The following is a 20910-nucleotide window of genomic DNA, read 5'->3' as shown; positions in this document are numbered from 1 at the left end:
CACACACCTGCACCCAAGAAGCCACCACACAGACAACACAGACAAAAACCAATCGCAACGCCAACGAGTGCAGCAAGCAGCCCAAACTGTGAATCAAAAAGGCGCAAGAGCGACCCGACGCACGCACGCACGCATACACGTTGGTCGTGCAGGTCCTTCTCCCTGCAAACCAACAGAGCGTTTCTCCCGCTTTCGCGTAAAATGTTGTTCTTCTTTCTTTTTTCTGCTTCCGCTATTCGTATGCACATGCGTGCCCAAACAGACGTACGCATTCACAGGCAAGCGAGCAGATCGAGGGGAGGCGAAGGCGATGAGGAGCAGCCGATAGGCAAAACACGACTTGATTGAGTCACCTCCTTCCTTGTAGATCGATCGATCGATTTAGGTAGGTAGTGCGCGCGCGCGAGAGAGAGAGGGAGAGGGAGTCAGCTGGACGCATGCGTTTGAACGTACTTTTGCCGAGCGGAAGGGCAAATTTTTAATGTTATTATATGTTTATCGCTCTGCCTCTAAGGGAAAAGAGAGGAAAAGAAGACAGAGAGAGAGTTTGAGTGGGTCCTGCCTTAGCTGTGAGGGCACGGCGAGCGAGAGAGAGGAAAGCAGTGAGGCAGCTGCATGACAGAAATTGCATGCAGATGCTTCGGAATGGCGTACTCTGTGCCTGCATGTTGGTCTGTGTGAACTCACGGGCGCCCACACAGGTATACGAAGAACAGCCAGCATATACGTATGAGCGCACACATGACACGCAATGGGAGGAGTGGGGGAGACCACTTTTGCTTTGTTGCTGCATATATGTGGAGCCCATGGCACACGTGTTTCATCCTCTTTGAATTTCGTTTTCCTCTCTTGCCGTTCTACACGAAGCTTGTTTGCTGATGGGAGAAACAGAAAGTACTCCCATACACGATCGATCGACCCGCAATACATTGCTGCTGCTGTTGCTCCGGGGGAAGCGAAATAAGTCAACAGTTGAAAAGAAAAGAGCAAAATAATGTAGTCATGTATGACGAAACACACCCAACCCCCCCTCACCCCCTCACCCCCCCTACACACACACGCACGCACACGGCATATGCCTCCCAATAGTATTCAGAACATCAACGGCGTTGTGACTAAAAGTTTGTTACCTCTCGTTGCGTTACCTTTGCATACCAGCGCAGCCCATCCGCGCTTCGGCGCTTTTCATGGGTGGAGATGTCAAAGACGAATGGACCACGCATCGGAGTTGGTGCCCATCCATCGCCGCACTGCGCTCGCTGCTCTGGCGAGAACAGATGACCAGCCTCCCAGGAGGAGGCGCTGGCATTGGTGGAGCCGCCCTGCGGGCTCTGCAGCGTACTCAGCGAGGCGTCTGCTACACTACTTCGTTGAGTCTTCCCTCTACCACTCGTGGTAGCGCCTCTGCAGTCGCTCCCCGCGCTGTCGCAGTCACTGCTGCCGCTGTCGCTCCTTTGCTTTTCCTGATGCTGCTGTTGCTGCGGATTCAGGGTTTGGCTGTGTTGTTGCTGGAGACGGCGCATCAGCTTCGTCACCTGCGCCATCTTGCCCTGCTCCAGGAGCAACTGAGCGTCTGGTACGGTCGGACCCCAGAATGGACAAGCAAAGTACATGTCTGCCTCACTGCGCAGGATCGGCGGAGGCGCCGCAGTGGCCTCGCCACTACCTGCGGCTTTTTCCACCGGTGAATGGCCGGCTGGTCTGGCTCCTGCTGCCACTGCCGTCCGCAGCGGAGGGGTGTAGCGAGGCACATCCCGCGTTGTCCAGACATCCCAGGACACCGTGGTGTTGAATCCGGGTGGGGGAGGAGCCGGTGTAGGTGGCATGAGGGATTGAATGGTTGATGCAGCGGCGTGCTTGTCGTCTGATGCATCTGTTGGCCAGGAAAGCTTCTCCGCCTGTATCATTTTTGCGAGATCTTCATCGCTGATGTCGTCGGGATCGATCGACGGCGGCGGGCGTGTCACCCAGGCATCCACATTGCACACCTGCGGCGGATCTGCGCCCGGCACGTGGTGCTCGGGGTGGAAGCTGCCGGGGTAAACCGTTGGAGTCCCTGTCGGCAGTTCCGACGCACTCGTGACGGGCATCGTAGCAGGAGTGATGGGCACCGCTGGAGCGCGAGGTATTGCAACCGGCATGAACCTGGACGCTCGCAACGCCGCCGCCTCCACGTCACTGTCCATGGTGCGTTTTTCTTCTGTCGACAGAGTTGACTCTGACGCAGCCGCTGCGGCTGTTGTTGGCGACGCTGCGCTGGCAGAGGTACGCTCCAGTTCGCCCTCTACCATTTCCCGCATCTCCCGCCGCGAGTCGGCCAGTGTGACAAACAACCGGATAGGCGTGAGAGAGGGTGTGCGGGGTGCCTCGAGGATGCAGCGCGCCGGTGCCGCCAAATACATGGCGACATCCGAGCCAGCCCTCACCGTGGCCTCCTGGCCGCGCAGCATCTGTGCCGGCATGCGCTGGTAGTGCGTCACGAGCGAGATGTCCAGCGGAACTTGCAGGGCGCAGCGGCTGCGCGTCGTTGCCCACCAGAGCAGGAATGCGTCAAGGTCCTTACGAGACGAGCTCTCCGCGACGCCATCGAGAAGTTCCTTTGCCGGGGCAGCATCCTGAAGGATGGATGACGAGACAGGTAGACCGGTGGTGCGCAACGGGCGGCGGCCAACGCCGAGGCCGCGAGCAGGCGGCACCGCGCTCGGCTTCGCCGACTCCTGAATAGCCCCGCTTGCGTCGCCTTGGAGCTGGTCTTTCGCCTTTGGGATGTGCACTAGCGGCAGGAGAGCGTGACCGTGGGTGTCCATCACCACGAACACACCGTCTGGCCGGCAGTACAGCCCCCGAGACACCCACTGCCCCTGACTCCAGCAACCGGCATACACACTCCCGTCGGCGTAGCGGCGCAGAGCGATCATGCGGCGCTGGGAGAGGCGGAAGAAGCAGGCATCGCACACGCGCAGCTGCTGCCCATTCACCACCGATGCGCTGGGGCTGCCGGAGTCTCTCTTCGCATTCGGACCGCCGTTTCCTGTGACAGTCGATGGCAGCGTCGCGCGGTGCTGTGTGCAGGAGTCACAAAAAACATCCCCGCAGAGGCGGCAATGGTGCCGGCGGTGGAAGAAGGAGAAGGCCATACCACACTGCCCACACTCGACGGCGTCGTCGTCCTCTATCATCACTGGCGCGGTGAAACAGTCGTCCCGCTCGTTGCCGTCGTGGTAGGTCGTCTCGTACACCTCACCGGTGGCACGTTCGTAGATGCGCGTGAAGCCAGAGGAGGTGCCCTGCACCCATGATCCTTCCACCACGCAGTTGGCGGTGAAGAGGAGCCCTTTGCCGTTCTGCCTATTCTCAGTAAATTCGCCGTAGTAGGCCCCGCTGATCGTTACAAGTTTGCCCATCCCCTCCATCGCATCGGACACAAATGTGCCGCTGTACACGGAACTACCGTCGGCCAGGTGCAGCATGCCAGTGCCGTGACGCTGGCCATGCACCCACTCGCCGTTATAGGTGGAGCCGTCTGGGCTGTAGCCGATACCGCGACCGTGCGGCCGGACGCCTCCTACGTCACTCTCCTCCACCTCACCGCGGTAGTGCACCACGTGCAGCTTGCCCTTTCGGAATTCGCCGAGCAGCGCGGAGCCGTCGTCGAGGTAGTAGACGCCCTCGCCGTGCCATGCGTCTCGCTCAAAGCCGCCCTCGTACCACTCGCCGTTGGGCATATACTGCGTGCCGAACCCGTGCCGCTCCCCGGCGCAGAAGCCGCCGCGGTAGTAGTGCTGACGTCCCCACCAGAGCTCGCCGTAGACGTGCGGAATGGTGTGTGACGTGTAGCCGCTGTAGATGATGTACTGCGTCGGTGGCAGGACCGTGCTACAGGTGCGCCACCTCGTCTCGGCGTGGCTGGATGGCCTTAGCGACCGACTAGAGGCTGAAGCAGGCGGGGGAGCAGGCGCAGGTGATGTATCAGTCACTGCACCGTCGTTGACGCGCGAGGGTGACCCGGTGGAAGGAGTAGATGGCGTGCTTTGAGTAGCCGCCTCCTCTGCTTGCGTGATGGCCAGCGGGTCGTGCGCCGCTTCACCGATGGCTGCAGAATCCATCTCTAACGTGGCGGCGTGGGCGGAAACGTCAGCTGAGACTTCTTCGGAGGGGTCTGCAGTAGCAGCGCAGCGCAGTGCGTCGCTGCCATCCAGCAACATACCACCTTGTTGGTGGCGCTCCCGTTCATCCAAGGCTGCGGCTGAAGCAGCGGGGCGGTCGGGAGAGAGAGACAAGGACTGCCCAACATCCGAGCGCTGCGGTGAGGATTCCTGACTGTAGGCGACTGTGGTAAGTTCGTTCGTTGCTTCTGCGGCCCTGCCGTCGACGTCACCCCCGGCGGTGCCGCTTTCGCTTGGGACATTGTCAGCAGCTTGATGGGCAGCCACGGCACCGCTGTTACGCTGCATCTCGCGCTGGTGCTTGTTGCCTTCGACAACGGAGGCGAACATCGACATCGGTATCCACAGCTGCGTATACCGCAGCTTCCACAGGACCGCGCGCATGCAGTCAGAGCAGATAGGCACCGTCGGGATGTTCTTCTTGTCGAATGCATGATCAACTTGCTCTACAGAGAAACTCGGAAAGGTGATGGGCCGGGTTGCGCTACCGCTGACGTTTGTGAGGGCAGTCTTCGCAGCTGCCGCGGTCGAGAGCTGCACCGCTTGCTCCGCTGTCAGGTAGGCGTGACGCAGTAGTGCTTTCACATCTTCCTGGTGGGTCGGCCTCTCTGTATCCATGTGGCCCAGGCAGAAAGAGCAGGTCGAGCGCAAGCACAGGGTGCAGTGCGTGCGCTTTCGGAAGAAACTGTAGTTCTTCCCGCACAACGTGCAGCGTGTCTCAGGAGAGGGCTGCAGTGACGGTGGGGTAGGCGATACCGGTGCATGCGTTTCAACCGCGCCGCCGCGGTTAGTCGCTAGAGGCGATGTCGTCACAGTCAGCCGCCCGCCAGTAGCGCGACGCGGTTCACCAATCATGTGCTCTGGTGCCGCCGCCAAGACAGAGGTGTAGCACGACTGCAGCCGCGGCGCGGTGAAGTGCGGAACCGTGCCGGCACAGTTGCGTGACGACGCCCGAGTCGCCTGCCACATGATGAAGTGGTCGAAGGCGGACCACGGGCGGTATGGGGTGGCCAACCGAGGGACGTTGCCGAGCCACTCCCCGGCAAGCACGACACCGGTGTCAAAGTAGACAACGCCGGAGCCACTGGCGCGGCCTATCGCCACACTGGACGGTGCTTCCGCTAGATGAAGTGAGTTGGCGCAGGTGGAGATTTGCTTCACCGTAGGGACGGGCCACGGTATGGAGGCTTTCGACCCACCGCTACCACTGCCGGCAGCAGCAGCAGGAGGCGCTGCAGCTGCGGTGTTCTTTTGCGCTCTTCTCCCGTCTTTCGCAGTCTCTGCCGCCCACTGTTGCGATGTGCAAACAGCGGCTGACATGCTTGGCGAGTGGTACAGCTGCGGCCACGGCATGCCATCCGACAGCGGAGCTGTCTGACTCCCAATCTGGGGCAGCACCACTGCCGTGTAGGTGTTCAAATCCATCATGTATGGGCACCAGGAGCAGAAGAACGTGAGGTGGTTGCCGAAGTCGACGAGTACCCGTCGTGGCCGGTCATCGTCGCTTTCGTCGTCCGTGCTGCCGTCGCCGTCTCCAGTGCCTGTGGAGCCGCGGGCGATGAGACCAGACCCGATTAGCCCCCAGAGGTATGACATGCTAAAAAGATCGCCCGTCAGAGCGCTGCTTGCGCCCTTGCCATCCGCGCCAGCAGCGTCACGGGCGCTCTGGCCGCCAACAGTGGCGGGCGCGATGCTCTGCAACGTCGAAGGGTTCTTCTCTGACAACCGCTGCGACTGCGAGTGACGCAGCAGACTCGGCACAATCGTTCGGTACACCGGGTTGGTTCGGTTACGCTGGTACCAGATGCCGTCCCCACTCGGCGCATCGCCACACCATCCGCTCTCCAGTACTGACCCATCTGGGCACCAGACGCACGCGCGCGCAGCGTCACGGGCGCCATTGCGAAAGCGCCCAATGTAGACTACGCCGTTGGGAAAGGCCCATACACCCTTTTCGCAGTGCAGGACATCGCTTACCCAACGCCCCTTGATTATCATAGACGGCACGGAGGCACGGCCGGCAGTGCTGTCTCGGCGGCAGGGCGCTCCGGCGGCGCTATCGCTGTCGCCACCGCCTCCAGCGCTATCACCTTGGCCGCCACCGCCGCCTGACTTGCGCTCTTCTGCAAGTTTCCACGATCCACCGACGAGGCTGTTCAGTGCAGGAAGCTTGAGCATGCCCAGCCCATCCCGCAAACCATTACGGAATAGGCCAAAAAACTCGATGAAGAAAGGCGGCAAGTCTGCGCGACGCACTGCGGCACCGCTTGAGAAGGCGTCTGTTGCTGCCGGCCATGTTGCTCCGTCGCTGACAACGCTACGGCCTTCTTCACCACCAGTGATGAGCGGCACGCTTGTCGGGATGATGCTAGGCCCGTTGTTCAGCATCGCGCTCAGCTCCGACAGCTTCAGGGCAGAGTTGCTCGAGCGCATGGCAAGGAAGATGTCCACTGGCATCGTTAACCGTCCAATACCATGAAAGACAGACCCGTCCCACTCCCCCTCGTACCCCTCCACGAAGATGTTCTGTTGCCACCGCCCAGCCTGAATGGACTTGTTGGCGTACTGCAACAGCCCCAGCCCGTGCCGTATGCCGTGGACGTACTGCCCACTAAACTCAGCCTGCTCCGCGGCGTAGCGCATATTGCCGGCACCGTGGAAGTGACTCTTGTGGAAGTTACCGGCGTAGAAGTCGCCGTTCGTGTACCAAAGAAGACCTCTGCCGTGCATGTGCTCGCCCTGCCACTGCCCTTGGTAGCAGAGGTACTTCTTGGCGCTTGCTTTGCTAGCCACGATGGAGGTGGCGATCGCTGCCGTGGCGCTGGGACTGCTGGTGCCGGGGTCTGGAAACAGCGTCCCGTCCGGCGGGGGCGCCTCTGGGCTCTCCAACGTCGCTGCGGCCGCAGCCTCGACGTGGGCGAGTTCTCCTTGCGACTGCTGTGATGGCTGTGGATGCCAGTGCATCGTGCCGATGGTACGCTCACCGCGCACAAAGATGCCGACGAAGGTGGACACACCCGGCACGATGACGGTACCCTGTCCGTGGATGAGCCCACTCTGGAACTCACCGTGCATCGTCGCCCCTGTGCGCTTCAAGGTATACTTCCCTTGTCCATGGCGCAGCTGGTCGCGCCAGGCGCCTTCGTAGACGTCGCCGTTGCGGTAGCGCATTGTGCCATGCCCATCGATGCGATCCTTCATGAAGGTGCCAAAGAACTCATCACCATTGGCAAAGCGCATGATGCCCTCGCCGTTGCGCTGATCGTACTCCATGGAGCCCTTGAAGTAAGACCCGTTCGGATACATGATCTTGCCGTTGCCGTGCCGCTGGTCAAAGGCCCAGTCACCGTCATACACCTCCCCGTCCATCTTGCGCAGTTTCCCGCGGCCGTGACGGCAGTTGTCGCGCCACTCTCCCTCGTAAACGTCACCATTATAGTACTGCATCAGTCCCATCCCATGGCGGTAGTGAATGGTGTCAAAATCGCCAATGTACTCCTTCGGCGCCGCAGCAGTCGCGACCAGCTCAAAGGGCGAAACGTACGAGAGTCCCTTCAGCAGCAGGTTGCTCACCCCCTCACCAACCCCACTGCCACCGGTGGAGGCGTCGCTACCGCTCGTGTTGCGGGGTCTGTAATCGACGTACTTGCGCGAGTAAGAGATGGTCCCTTTCCCCTGCATCTGCCCCTCCATCCACGTGCCGTGATAGGTGAAGCTGTTTGTCACCAGCACGCCATCACCGTGGAACGTACCGTTGGCCCAGTCACCGCCGTACCGATCGCCTTGCTGATACCGCTTGCACAAGGCACTGAAGGCTGCTGATGCCTGACTCGCGCCGCCATCCTGTGGAGCACCTCGGCCAAAGAAGAAGGAAGCGAGTCCGCCGCCGCCGCTATCGGGGGCCGCCGCTTCGGCGACGGTAAAGTTTGGCTTCACCGTCCCATCATACTGGAACAGTATGATGCCGCACCCACACGGGATGCGATACCTTCCCTCCTCCATGACGGGGCCGAAGTAGTGGCTGCCATCCGCGAGCACGAGCGACGGTATCATTCCTTTATGTGGCGTAAAATTTTCGATCTGAATAGTCGTGACGGGGCGGGTGAGTGGGGCGCTGAGGTCGTAGTACTGCGGTGCTACACCCGCGCTATCACTTCCGGCTGCTGCATCCGCCATCCCAGTCCAATGCATGAAGAGGAGGGAGAGGGAAAAAAAGGAAGGGGGGGAGACTGGCACAGGAGACAAGCAGACCTCTGACTGAAATCGCGTGACTGGCGAAAACCAAGCCACCCAATAGCGAGGGGGGTCGAGTCGGGGTGTGCGACACAGCAACGAGGCCGTGAACCAAAGGGGGCACGCGTAAGATGTCAAGTCGATGCGAGCGAGAGAAGAGTGAAAAGCAACACGAAGGAAAAGAGGAAACAACGCGGAGAAGTCAGAGGGAAGAATACCGACACACACACACACACACACACGTAGACAGATGTATGTCTGTATGCGTGTGTGCGTGTGTGCGTGTAATCCCCATACCACGTGCGTACGAGCGCTTTGTTTTAAGATGATGTTCGGGTGTCTGTGTGCGAGAAAGGATCTGGAGAAGAGATCAGAGACAAACGTAGAAGCAAGTCGAACTCGGAGTGTGCGTGTGTGTGTGTGGGGAGAAGATCATAGTGATGATGGGGATGGGGAGGGGAAGGGGGCTGCAGCACGGTTTATGCAGTAGATAGCAGCGGCTCTCAGTGAACGTTAAAGCACGCCTCTAGATGCTAGAGTCGACTGAGAGTGTATGTGCTGAGAGTGGGCGGTGCGATATGTTGACCACAGGCAGACGCGGAGCGTGAAGGGAGGGCACACTAAAGGCGGTGGTACAACTCCAACAGCGAGTGGTGCCTGCTTGCAGTCATGGTGCACTAGATGTGCATAGTTTCTTCGCCGTGGAAGACGCATGCAGAGGAAGTCCAGCTGGTCATGAATGAAAAGGTGAAAGGGACCTACGTACAGAGGCAACGGCAGAGGCGGGTCCGAAGCTGGGCACCTAAGACCTCAATGGACCCACCAGCCCCGACAGACACATGTGCAAGTATCTTTGCTCCTCCACCTGCATACATGCGGGTACCCGGCCTCTCTCACCTCGCGCGTTTCGCTGATGGCCCACACACGTGCACGCGTGTTCTGCAGCTTCGCTTTATTTTTTCTCTCTCTTTTTGTTCCTTTGCGGATGTGCGGCGCATGGGGAGTGGGGTGGGAATGAAGAGAGGAGGGTAGCCATGATTTCCCTTCCGCGGGTGACGTGCAGAGCACGTCTCTCTCTGTGCGTGTGAGGGTGTGCGCTGGATGAGTGCACAGTCGCAGAGGGAGACTGAGGCATGGCGAGGGTGACACCGCAACACTTTACTCGTTTCTTTTTCTCTCGTCCATTTCCCCTTTGCTCATCGTGTCCGTTCTTCACTGTAAGCCATGAGTTCAAGTCCACTCTGCCCATGGCGCGCAACAGACACATCGTGCGGTGCAAAGCAGCCGTAGACACGGGCTACAACAATGCTGACCCAGTCATCGGAGCACAGCCTCTGCCCCAAACGCCACCCACCTCGCTCTGCAGGTCGCCTCACAGCCCCTTCTATCATGCTGGTCACCACCTGGTGCATCCACCTCGGGGCGACACTGAGGCTGTACACACCAGTAGGCGGTCAGAGTCGGGTGCGATGAGTTCGAGTCACGCTAATACTCTGTCCATCATATGGGTAGCACAACCATGTTTGCAAGGCGCAGGTCTCTCCAACGCGACGCCGCCCAGGGCACGACTGCAGACATCAGTAGAGCTACACGTTACACGGACTCCCCCACACCCGGAGTGCTTAGCCCAGCCACCACCAGAGGTGGCACAGTATTGGCAGGTATCGAAGACGGCTGCTTGGCTTACCCACACACAAAGTGGGGGCACTGAACGCTAGGTACGGCGCACTGAGGGATGCCCTCCTTCCGGAGTGTCGTCAGGGAGATTGTGCGCGCCACCCTATTCGATAAAAAACGAACACTGACAGCGGCGGATCCACAGGAGTGTGCACATCGGTGGAGAACACCGAGGACGAAGTGCGATTGGAGGCAGGGGAGAGGTACTTTCCCCCCACCTTCGTTTTATCGCCTCACTACCAGTACCTCTTCACCTCCGCGCTATGCCCACTCCCTCACGGCCGATACTCAGGCAAGCACTTATGCGCGCGATGGCGCTCAGAAGCAAAGGAGGGCAACAGTGAGAGGTTTCTGTGCAGAGAGACTAAGGTGACAAGCTGTTAAGCAGACCCTCAGCCTCCCGCTAGCCTTTCCAAGAGGGTAAAAACACGAAGGGTTGGCGGTGCGACTTCCTCCCCGTGGAGTGCAGGTTGAGGGGGCGGGCTGAAGAGGGAAAACAGGGGAGTAGACCGATGGTGCGTGTGAGATCCCTCTCGTGCAACGTGTAGGTTACGTGGTGGTGGTGGTGGTGTGTGTGTGTGTGGAGGGGGGAGGGGCGCTCGGTGCCCACCATTTCCCCGCATTTGCACGTTTCCACAGCAAAGGCGCAGCAATGTTAAGAGAAGAGCATTAGCGGGCTGCGTCCCAGTGACGTCATCCGCTGGTAGATGGTTAGATACTGCCCATACGCCGACGCAACAGTCAACACACCTAGGCCTAATACAGCCACCGTGCTCACTGCAGCCAGCTGCACTGTAGTCATGGATTCAAGCTTCTTGAAAAGTTCGGGGCCTTCAGAAAAGCGGCGCATCACGTCGTACTGCGCGCGCTTCTCAGAGTCGATCAGTGTGTCGTAGGCCTCGTTGATGATCGACATCTGCTGTCGTGCCTGCTCCTGTGCCACAGGGTTCTTGCCGACGCGGTCGGGGTGATTGAGCAGCGCCTTTGCCCGGTATGCCTTCCGGATCTCTGGTACTTTGGACTGCATTGTCACGCCAAGCACCTCGTAGTAGTTGATACGGTTGTGCTCCAGGGTTCCGCCGTGGCCTGAACCCCCAGCGCCTACTCTCGCACCAGCATCGTTAGAGTCTTTCGCCGCATCCCCGTTGGCGTTGCCGAGAGGGACCGAGGTAAAGGCAAACGCGGCGCGCGCAGCAGCGGCCTGAGCCCGTGCAACCTCTTCGGATTCTTCTTCGACTCGCTTGTCTTCCTCCTCGTCCTCGACGGTGCGGGGGTGGCGACGTTCGAGGGCGTCACGAACAGCACGCCCCGCGATGAGGCTCACGTGTTGAATGCCTGGGGATAGCAGCAGCAGTGTCACACGCTCTCCCCAGAAGATGCCGCCGCCAGTAGGCTCGCGCGAGAGACGCTGCCCAATCAAGACGCCTGCCACACGAGCCGCATACACCAAAGTTGCCTGCGCCGATACCATGACAAGGTCAGCAACGAAGGGCTTCAGCATTCGCCACCGCGAGGTTCGCTTTGTGCGCTCTTGGTAAAAGTGCGAGCACCAGACGATCTGCTCGGCGGCAAAGAGCGTCGCGTCCGCGATGAGGCCGCTGACGAAGACGGTGTAGAAGGGGCGTGATTGGTAGCTGTAGAGGTAGTAGCGCAGCGCGTCCTGGCAAGGCTTCGGCATCGCTTCAAACGGCTTCGTCCGCGAGGGCCGGGTGGGGTTTCGGTAGAAGGCAACCTCAGAGTCCACCAAATCTGACTCTGTGAAGGGCTTCGGTGCCGTGTTGGAGACGGCGCCGCCTCTCATCAAACTGGGCGCAGTTGGGCGTGAGGTGGCACTACTGCTACTGCTCGTGCTACTACCACCTTCTGACTGTCGCAGGAAGCTTGGATAGAGGAACTGCCCCGCGAAACGAAGTAGTCGCGTGCACCATAGACGACCGTAGCGATAGTCGCGCACAATCGCGTACATGCAGTGAAACGCAAGCGCGTCCTTGCACAGCTTGAATTTGCTGTGCATGCAAAGCGCTGACACTCCGCACTCCAGAAGCCGAAGGAGCAGCCGCTCGCTAATGAGCCGGCTGTAGAAGCTCAGGAGCGTGGAAGGGTTGAATCCGCTTCTAAAGAAAGCGAGCCATCCGTTGACGTCGCTCAGTGCCTCGGCAATGTCCATCTGGAGCAGCGAGCTGCAGATGTAGTCCGTGAACAGCAATCCTGCCAGCTCCACCCCGTGCATCGGGGTCGCGAAGAGCACCACACGATGATTCAGCATCACCATGTGCGTGCGCGCCCTGGAAGTTTTCTGTGAACGAAAGGAAAGAGAAAAGGAATAAGCGCGAGCCTGGTTGTCCGGAGAGGATGTCCTCACCACCCAGAGAGAGAGAGAACTTTGGCAGCGACTCAACAAGTAGTCAAGGGGGAACCAACGAACACACCTGAAGAGAACCGCTGCGTAAGAGAGGCAATCGAGCAAAAAAATAAGGAACAATCGGGTTAGCAGGGCAGTCGCACCTCTTGTGGTTGGGGGGGGGGGGGAAGTGGGAGGGAGGGAGGGAGGGAGAGGACGCTGAAAGTTGCCCCAATAACACCTCCAGTTCGCACCCAGACACAGGCACAAGGAGAAAATAGACGTTAGCCCCCTTTAACAGTGCCGGACGCGCCTTGCCCTGCCTTTTCTTTACTTTCCCTCTGCTCCTCTCTCACGTTTGAGTCGAGTGTTTGGGGCGATTGCGAGGATTTCATGTGCGCATACGTGTGTATGTGTGTGCGTGTGCGAGCGTTCATGCTGTTCGAGGTAAGGGGGAGGAAGGGAGAGAGAGCGCGAAAGAGGAGGGGGTTTCCAAGAGGGAAAGCACACAAAGTACAAGACGGTAAAGCTATTGGCGGACTCAGAGGTTTCCCTATGAGAAAAGTGAGCGGGTCAGCGTACTGTACTCACGCGCTGACGTCTAGAGCTGTAGAGTTCCGCGTTTCATCTTACTTTGTTTTCTGCATACGAGGGGAGGGGCGAGAGGATGGGGGTGGGCTTCCCCACGGTGACTCAATACGCGACTCAAGTATATAGTAGGGGGGAGACACGAGTGCAAAGGGGCGAGGAGAGAGGGAGTGTGGGTGGGTCTGATGGAGCTAAACGGAAGCGATCTTATCGATTCAACTACCCGCGTACACAACACGCACGGGTCTTCTTCAGTTGTTTCTTAAAACGCAACGGTACAAACAAAGCAGCACTTACATCACCACCACATCGCTGACTCTTCACCGACCACTTCCACCCCCCCTCCTCCCTCCCCCCTCCCCCCATGCCAGTAATACACACCCACACAGTATATACATGCGTACCTGTACGAACGCAACGAGACCAAGAAGAGAGCAGGTGTGTCTGGGTATGCGTGCACATCGCCTCTTTATTTCCTGCTTTGCTCGCAGATCCTCACCTCTGGCAAACATGCGGGAAAGGCGAGACGGAAAGCTCTAAGAGTAGGGCGACGCTCTGCACAGACAGGTCGCATGCAGTGCGCCTATTTTTGACATGTTCCTCTGTTAGTGTGTTTTTTTTTCTCCCCTTTGCGGCTTCTGCGGCCAGCCTCCAGAGTAGTTTCTCATGATTTCTCCGTTGCACTCAGAGCTGTGCCAATGCCCCCCAGCTCCACACATTCACGCAGGCATCCGACCCACCCGTCACTATGACAGACTTGCCAGCGCAACAGCGGACACGAAACACAGTCGAGGGGTGCGCCTTGGTCTGCCACTGCACCGTCCAGTTGGCGGTGTCGGTCATGCTCACAAATGAGTCCTTGCTGCACGACAGCAGCCCTCGCCCCTGCGGCGTGTACTTTATGCTGTGCACCGGGCGGCTGTGGCTGCGCAATGTCACAAGAGCCACATTGTTGACACGCGGGTCGAAGATGCGCGTTGTGCTGTCCATGCCACACGCCGCGAAGGTAGTGTTGACCGGGTTCCAGTCCAGGTCCCATATGGTGCGTTCGTGCCCCGTGAACGCTGCCACGACGGAGTTTTCTTGGCGGAAGTCATGCATGCAGACTCTGCGGTCTTCACCGGCGGTCAGGGCAATATTCGGGTCGGTCAGGTGAGACCGAAGAGCAAAGATGTAGGAATTGTGAGGCACCACTGTGCGCACGCAGTCCCCCGTCGCGATGTCCCACAGCTTCACCCGAGAGTCCATACTCGCCGTTGCGACCTGCGAGTCACCCGCCAGCGCGCCAGCGCCGTACACCTTGTGGCTATGCCCCTCCAGGCGATAGACCTCGTTCGGCTTCCCGATGGCGTACAGGCGCGCGGTGTAGTCGTCCAGCCCAGCGATTATCCACTTGGCCGTCGAAGAGTAATTGGCCGTCAGCACAGAGTTCTTGGGCGATACTCGAGGCAGCTCATAGCGCGTGACAACGGTGCTGGTTTGAATGCTCCACTCTAGCAGCTGCACGTCACGACCACCAGACAGTATCAATGGGCCCCCAGTAGGCTCGACGACAGCACGTGCCTCCGGGCAAAGCTGCTGCACGTCCGGCGTGCACTCCATCGTGTAGATCGACGCGGTGTGTGGTATAACAGTCCGGATGAGATGCGGCAGACGACCGTCCCTAGCTACTGCGGCTACGGTAGCTTCACCCGTACCATCACCACCACCGACGACGTCACCGTCACCTTCGCTAATATTCTGTGGCTGTTGGTCGTTGCCATCCTCCTCGTCCTCCGCGAAGGGGTCCAGCATTTTCGGCGGCGCCTCTCGCGTCTTCAACTCACCTGTGTTGGGATCAGTGTAGGTGACCACCGGCGCCCGTTTCACCTCGCGGGTGCGCTGCTGCTGCGCGGAGTATGTGTTGGCGGTTCCAGCCGACGCCGCAGGCCGCTGCTGCATGGTCTGCAAGTCTACGATGTAGCTTCGTTTCTTCATGACGACCGTGCACGTGTCGCGCATGCTCAGGAAGGCGTCCTCCAGACGGTCCGCTGACTCCTTTGTGTATGGCTCCCACGTGCCTGGCCGCTCCAGGTCCTCGACAAACCACCCGAAAGTCGTCTCCTCTTTGCTCGTCTCCTGCTGCTGCTGTGGCGGAGGGGGAATGTCGTGCCCAGAGATCGGTGCCCCTTCCATCACCCGCCCCACCTCCTGCGGCAGCGTCTCACCTGGCTTAAGCAAGCGCACAATGACACGGAGCATGTCCCCCTTTTTGTACGAGACGACAGCGTCGGGTTTGGTCCGGGCTGCTGCGGCGGCACCGCTGGGCGCTGCAGATTTAGGTGCGTCTACTTGGTCGCGTGGATTCGTTGTCGCCTTCGTGGCGGCCGCCCCTGGCACGCCACCAGTCGTCGACAACGTCCCCCCTCCACGGGAGTGCTTTGAAATGTTACCTGCACCCATCTGCTGCGCACTTGTGTGCCTATGAGCGGCAGAATAAGGGGAAGAAAGAGAAACCAATAAGAAGAGCAGGGCGTGTGCGTGTGTGTGTGATGTGGCCTCAGCAATAACGCTCCTCTAGAACACAGAGAAGAGAACAATACGGGGAGGGGATAGAGACAAGAGGCTGGCTGAGGTGATGAGGGCGGCGAGTCCCCTTAAAAAATATACGCTCCCAATAACTAGACAATACGCGCGCGATTATGTGCGACACGAGGGAGAGAGGGGGGGGGGTAGGAGGGCGAGCGCGCGGTTGTTTGGTCTGAAAGGCAAAAGGGAAACAAAAAAAAGAGCGACAAAACAACGCAGCGCGGTGCCTGCTGATGAGGCGCTTTTCCTCACTCTCTCTCGAGATCTCGTCCCTCTTCGGTTTTGGCCACCGACTTGTAGGCAGCACAAGTACGCAGACACAAACTACAGCGAGCTGAGCGTAGAGGTACAGGGGAGGAAGAAGAGGAGGGAGAAGGTGAGGTGAAGGTGCGCGATGGGGAAGTAATCGAATCGGAATAAAAAAGGAAAGGAAAGCGCGTTATTGCCCACTATGCACCTTCTTCTTGAAGCGCTTCTCTCTCTCTCTGTGCGTGATACCTCACACACACACAGAGAGAGAGAGAGAGTGGCTGTAGAGAGTTGGGAGGGGGTGGGGAGGAGGGGGTATGGACGAGGTAAAGGTGATGAGGAGCTGTTGTTAGAGAGAAGAGTCGGAGGGGCTGGTAGGAGAATAGAAAGAGGAGACGCCGATGACTTGTGGAAAGGGTCTCGGAATAAACTGAGGAGAACGAATGGTGGAAGGGGCGAGAAGGAAGGGGAAGAGGGAGGGGAGAGGGGGGGCTGCTTGGAAGGCGTCAGCGGTGCCAGTGCAGAGCTTACACCGAGTGAAATGCACGGACCGAGGTGCACCAACGAAGGAAAAAAATCGTGACAAGGCTGTGTAGGTGATCCATGCAGCTTGACGAGCAGTGATGGAGGTAAGCACGCTATGTAGGGTGAGTGGAGAGGTTACATCGGAAGCCGAAAGAGCGAACCGAGGAGTGGGGTAAGATGGAGGAGGGACGAGTATGATGGAGATCGTGAGAGGATTAGAGGGAGGTAGAAGGAATGAGGAAGACCGCCTACAGAGTATGAAAAAGGGAAAAAAATAGATTTCGCTGTAGGCACCGCCCTCTGTTCATGACAGTGTGTCATGAGGTAGAGGTAGGAGGGAGAGGAGGAGTGCAGTGCCCTGCTTGGCGTATGCCTCCACTGCGCACGTGAAGTCAGCAAAGAACTGTGCGAGTGTGATGATGATGACGAAGGACCTGCACCTTCTCCATGGAAAGCCTTCTGCATCTCAGAAGGTGCGAGTACGTCGATGCCCACCGTTTCTTTTTTGCCTTTTTGTTCCCACTTCGTGCCGCATTTCTTTCAGCTTGAGCCCTCCACTTCGGCGCTAACACGGAAGCGCGTAACCACACACTCAACTCACAACGACAAGACCGCAGGTGGAAATGGGGAGGGGAGGCGGAGGGGTATGCTGGGGTGGGGTGGGGAGAGAGAGAGAGCAGAAAGGCCATAAAGGCCTGCAGTCGTCCTCAGAAGGCGCCGTTCCGAGAGACGCGCAAAACATGAACAGAATCCGATACATGCGCCATTCCTCAATACCCCTCTTCCCCCGCCCCTACCACCCCTCGACGTGGGTGTGCCTAGCAGGATGAACACGCGTCCCTTTAGCACAATTCTCCCTTTCCCTCTACTTTCCTCGACAGCTCTTGCTACCTTTGGTGCTACACGCGCCCGTACCTCAGCTGCTCCCATGCATCCTCCAGCCCTGCAGACTGGTAGAGGTGCGCTAACGCCGGCACACATGACTTGCGTATCCACTCCACCCAGTGCGAAACAGGAAGGCCATCTGCCTCTATAGTCCTGCTCGCCAGGTTTGCTCCGGGGTCGCCAGCAGCCCGGGACGTGCGCGGCATTTTTGTGTCATCTGCCCAGTCTCTCTGTTCATCGTTCGCATCCGCATTACCTCCACTCGGTGCGCAGTGGTGCACCACAACGTGCAATGAGCAGATCATGTATTGCAGCACCTCCCCTGCGAGCTTGACCTCTGCTGCAGCAACAGGAGCGCCAACACTATCCTCGTTGTCATCCTTGGCACCCGCCGGCCCGTCCCACAACTCTGCAAGAGTTCGCCTCGGCACACCACAGTGTCGCAGTGTTATGAGGCACGACTCGAGGTTGAGGGCGGGGCGATACCGACGGAAGACCCTCACCAGCAGAGTCTTGTGTGGGTCTTCGGTAGCTGTGGACGCTGCGGTTTGACCCTCCACCATGTTGCCCTTCTTCACTCTGCTGTCGCCTATGCTTGCGGAGTCATCCTCACCGCAGCCCTCGACCGCATTACCAACACGGACGAGCCCCCGGCGCTCCGCCAGCACCGCCTTGTGCACCTCCAGCTGCCAATCACGCTCGCGCCGCGCTACTGTCGCAAATACCAGCCGTACTTGCGTTGACTCGCCCCACTGGTCGAGAAGTTGCACGTAGAGATTGACAGACCGGCGGCGCCACTGCGTCTTATCGTAGTGCGGGTAGCACAGCCTCTGCAGCACGGCGGGCGCTCCGCAGTGAGGACGAACCCTTGTCCTTGCGCTGTGGAGTGTCGTACAACCGCTGTCAGCGGCAGCGCGGCAAGAGTTGGTGGGGAGAAGCTCACCTCGTACAGTGGCACCAAGCAACGTTGCCCAAACCAACTGCAGTAGCCGATGCTCCTTCAACCATGGACGCCCATGACGGGCAAGAGTCGCTTGAGAGTGGCGCCGGAGCTCCATGACCAACTGAATGGAGAGTGCCAGCGTCGACATCTCATCGGCATCGCTACGTATTAAGCCGCCCAAGGATGCTGTTCCTGACCCCTGTTCCTGCTGCTGACGAAGAGCATCATCGTGGATAAGAACTTGCAGCATCCATGCACACCACGGCAGTGGAGTGGGTGGGGTACGCAACGGCGTGACACGTGCATCTTGATCGGAGGCGTGAGTGGCTGAAGAGGGCTCGCAACTGCTCGGTGTGAGCAGAGAGTTTGGCCGACAGAGCGCAGTCACAACGGTGTCGCGTGTAAGGTCCCACTGAGAGTGGGCTGCCTCCGCTCTTGGTCCTGAGACTGGCGCCGACGACGACGGGCTTAGATACGTGGCCAGCAGCCACCGCATACCGGCAGCTGCTGCCAGAGCTGATGCACTGGATGCAGACCCACATTGATCATGAGTCGTTCGATCAGCGCCGATGAGGGATCGCGGTGGGCCATTGCTGAGCGCCTGCTCCTGGTGCTGCTGTTGCTGCGACGGCACGCTGAACTGGCGTGCTGTCGGTGAGCGAGCTAGAACAAAACACTCAATGGCCTGCAACTCAATCTCAAGGCGGCTCTGTGGCATAGTAGGCATGCAGATGGTCGCGAGGAAGGCCACGTAAAGGGCAAGGGCGTCGTCCTGCAGACGATGGTGCTGCTGTTGTTGCGAAGTACCTGCGAGCGTGTGGGTTGGCGCCGTTGCTGAGCTTCTCATAATCGTCTCGAAGGTCTCGCGCGCCACCGCCGCGAGAGCGGAGTTAGTCAGCGAAGGCGGCATCGCCGGTGCGTCCTGCGATAAACTTCGGTTATGCGCCGCCTCCCAGAGGTAAGACAGGAGGGGAAAGTTGCCGGACGGGCCAACGCCGTACAACGCGGATGATTGCCTATGAAGTTGCGCTGCATGGCGCACCGCTTCCATAACTAGCAAGGCAGTGGTGGGGCGCAGAGAAGCTTGGCGATGCCGCGAGAGCGCGCCTTCCACGCCGTAGGTCTGCTCCGCAGCCTTCGTAGCCGGACCTGCCGCTGCCGCCAGCGCTTCGTCTTGTGGAAGATGTACCAGGAGAACCTCCAGCACCCTGTGAACCAGGTAATGCGCGTGATGCATCAGCGTCGTCTGTGTCGCATCCAAGTCCTTGGTGGGTGTCGATACTTTATCGTCGTCGACGTTGCCATTGGTTCCGCTGCTGCCCTTGTGCGTTGTCTTGTACGACGCGGCGGCCGTCTGTGCGTGGTGAAGGTCACGCAGGAGATACGTGGCGTAGTGGTGGTGAACGCCTTTAGGGCTGAAAGGTGAGCGGTGACGTTGAGGCTGAACTCGAGCGGAAGAAGACGGGTCCGACACCAGCAGCGAGGACGGTTGTAGCTCATGTGCTGGTGCTGAGGCTGCCACAGTGTTGTCCACAACTGCTGTCGCATCACTTTCTGGCTTCTGGCCTCGATGCAGCTCCCTCCAAGCGCCGTAGACCCCTTCGCACACCTCCAGCGGTGCCCCAGCGAGCGAGTCGGCAGCCTCCGCTGCAGCTTGGGTACTACGTAGGCAGAGGAACAAGAGCCACTCCATGACTTCTGCAGTGGCACACGAGGCGGTCTGCACAAGCTCAAGCCCTCGCTGCCAGGCTGGTTCACTGTTGTGCGAAAGCGTTAAGGCCCTGTCGTCCCCACTGCCGCTCACACCCACGGCAGCGTCACTCAAGAGATCTGTCAGGGCACCGGCCGACTTTGCCAACGCCGGCACATCTGCCCCTGTGGTACGGCTGTCGACAACCACCTTGCTGCTGTGGCTATTTGGCTTTCCTCGGTATTTCTTTGTGAGCATCTGCAGCTGTATCACAAGTGAGGCTTCCGACGTGTCAGGAGTCAAACCCGACGTGTTGGCGGTGGAGGAGGATGGGGGACACACAGTTGGTGGCCCGAGTGGGGCTGTTGAAAGATTGCCAGTGAGCTGGCTATCTGTAATCGCCTCACCGGCGGCGACATTATGCAATCGTAGTGCTGATGCAGAAACCACATCGCACACGTGGCGCCGTTGCTGCCACTGTGCGAATAGGGGAGAGGGGGACGAGATTACTCTTGTCCTCAACACTTCCGATGGTGGGTTGATGCCCATACGAAAGACTACGTCCGAAGTTTGAGCCGACGACACCGGTCTTGCGCAGCGTCGCAGCTTATCATCACCGGCGCCCGCCGCAGTGCTGCATCCGTAGCTTCGATGATGCCAGCTCGCCTGCAGTGACAGTGACGGCCGCCTCATCGTGGTCGGGCTGTGAGTGACTCTACTTTGAAGGAGCGAGGTCCACTCGAAGAACAACGATGGAGATGAGAGGAGGAGGGGGAGGGGAAGAAGGGATGAAGGAAAGGTGAAGCATTGCCAGAAGTAGTTGCTGAGAGTGCGTTCCACGACGAGTGCACGCGCGAGAGGAGCTGCTGCACCATCTCCCCGCTTCCTGTAGAAGACCACCTGTACCTTCACCAGAGAATGGTACGCCGCACGGGCTGCAGCGCGAACCCAAAGCATCATGTACATGTACGCGTCTGCCTGTGCCCACTGCGTTGCTTCTCTTTTCTACCTCTTTTCCCATCCCAAGTCGGCACACCACCGAATG

The 20910-nt window shown here is 59.2% G+C and overlaps 4 protein-coding genes across 4 annotated transcripts, besides 1 other annotated feature; all 4 read right to left on the bottom strand.

The window, feature by feature from the left end:
* Positions 1-1115: 1115 nt before the first annotated feature.
* Positions 1116-8357, bottom strand: LPMP_261400 (hypothetical protein; the record flags this gene model as incomplete). The annotated part of the gene is made up of 1 exon (XM_010701658.1): positions 1116-8357. One exon carries the CDS (start codon positions 8355-8357, stop codon positions 1116-1118), a length of 7242 nt encoding a protein of 2413 aa, XP_010699960.1.
* Positions 8358-9602: 1245 nt separating this feature from the next.
* Positions 9603-10142: a repeat region.
* A 589-nt stretch (positions 10143-10731) lies between these two features.
* Positions 10732-12348, bottom strand: LPMP_261390 (hypothetical protein; the record flags this gene model as incomplete). Its single annotated transcript, XM_010701657.1, has 1 exon — positions 10732-12348. One exon carries the CDS (start codon positions 12346-12348, stop codon positions 10732-10734), a length of 1617 nt encoding a protein of 538 aa, XP_010699959.1.
* A 1341-nt stretch (positions 12349-13689) lies between these two features.
* LPMP_261380 (hypothetical protein) lies at positions 13690-15447 on the bottom strand (the record flags this gene model as incomplete). The annotated part of the gene is made up of 1 exon (XM_010701656.1): positions 13690-15447. One exon carries the CDS (start codon positions 15445-15447, stop codon positions 13690-13692), a length of 1758 nt encoding a protein of 585 aa, XP_010699958.1.
* A 1799-nt stretch (positions 15448-17246) lies between these two features.
* Positions 17247-20831, bottom strand: LPMP_261370 (hypothetical protein; the record flags this gene model as incomplete). The annotated part of the gene is made up of 1 exon (XM_010701655.1): positions 17247-20831. One exon carries the CDS (start codon positions 20829-20831, stop codon positions 17247-17249), a length of 3585 nt encoding a protein of 1194 aa, XP_010699957.1.
* Between the last annotated feature and the right edge of the window lie 79 nt (positions 20832-20910).

Source organism: Leishmania panamensis (genome assembly GCF_000755165.1).
Source record: "Leishmania panamensis strain MHOM/PA/94/PSC-1 chromosome 26 sequence".
Taxonomy (NCBI): domain Eukaryota; phylum Euglenozoa; class Kinetoplastea; order Trypanosomatida; family Trypanosomatidae; genus Leishmania; species Leishmania panamensis.
Note: the sequence above shows the minus strand (reverse complement) of the source record. Positions and strands in the feature narration are given on the sequence as shown.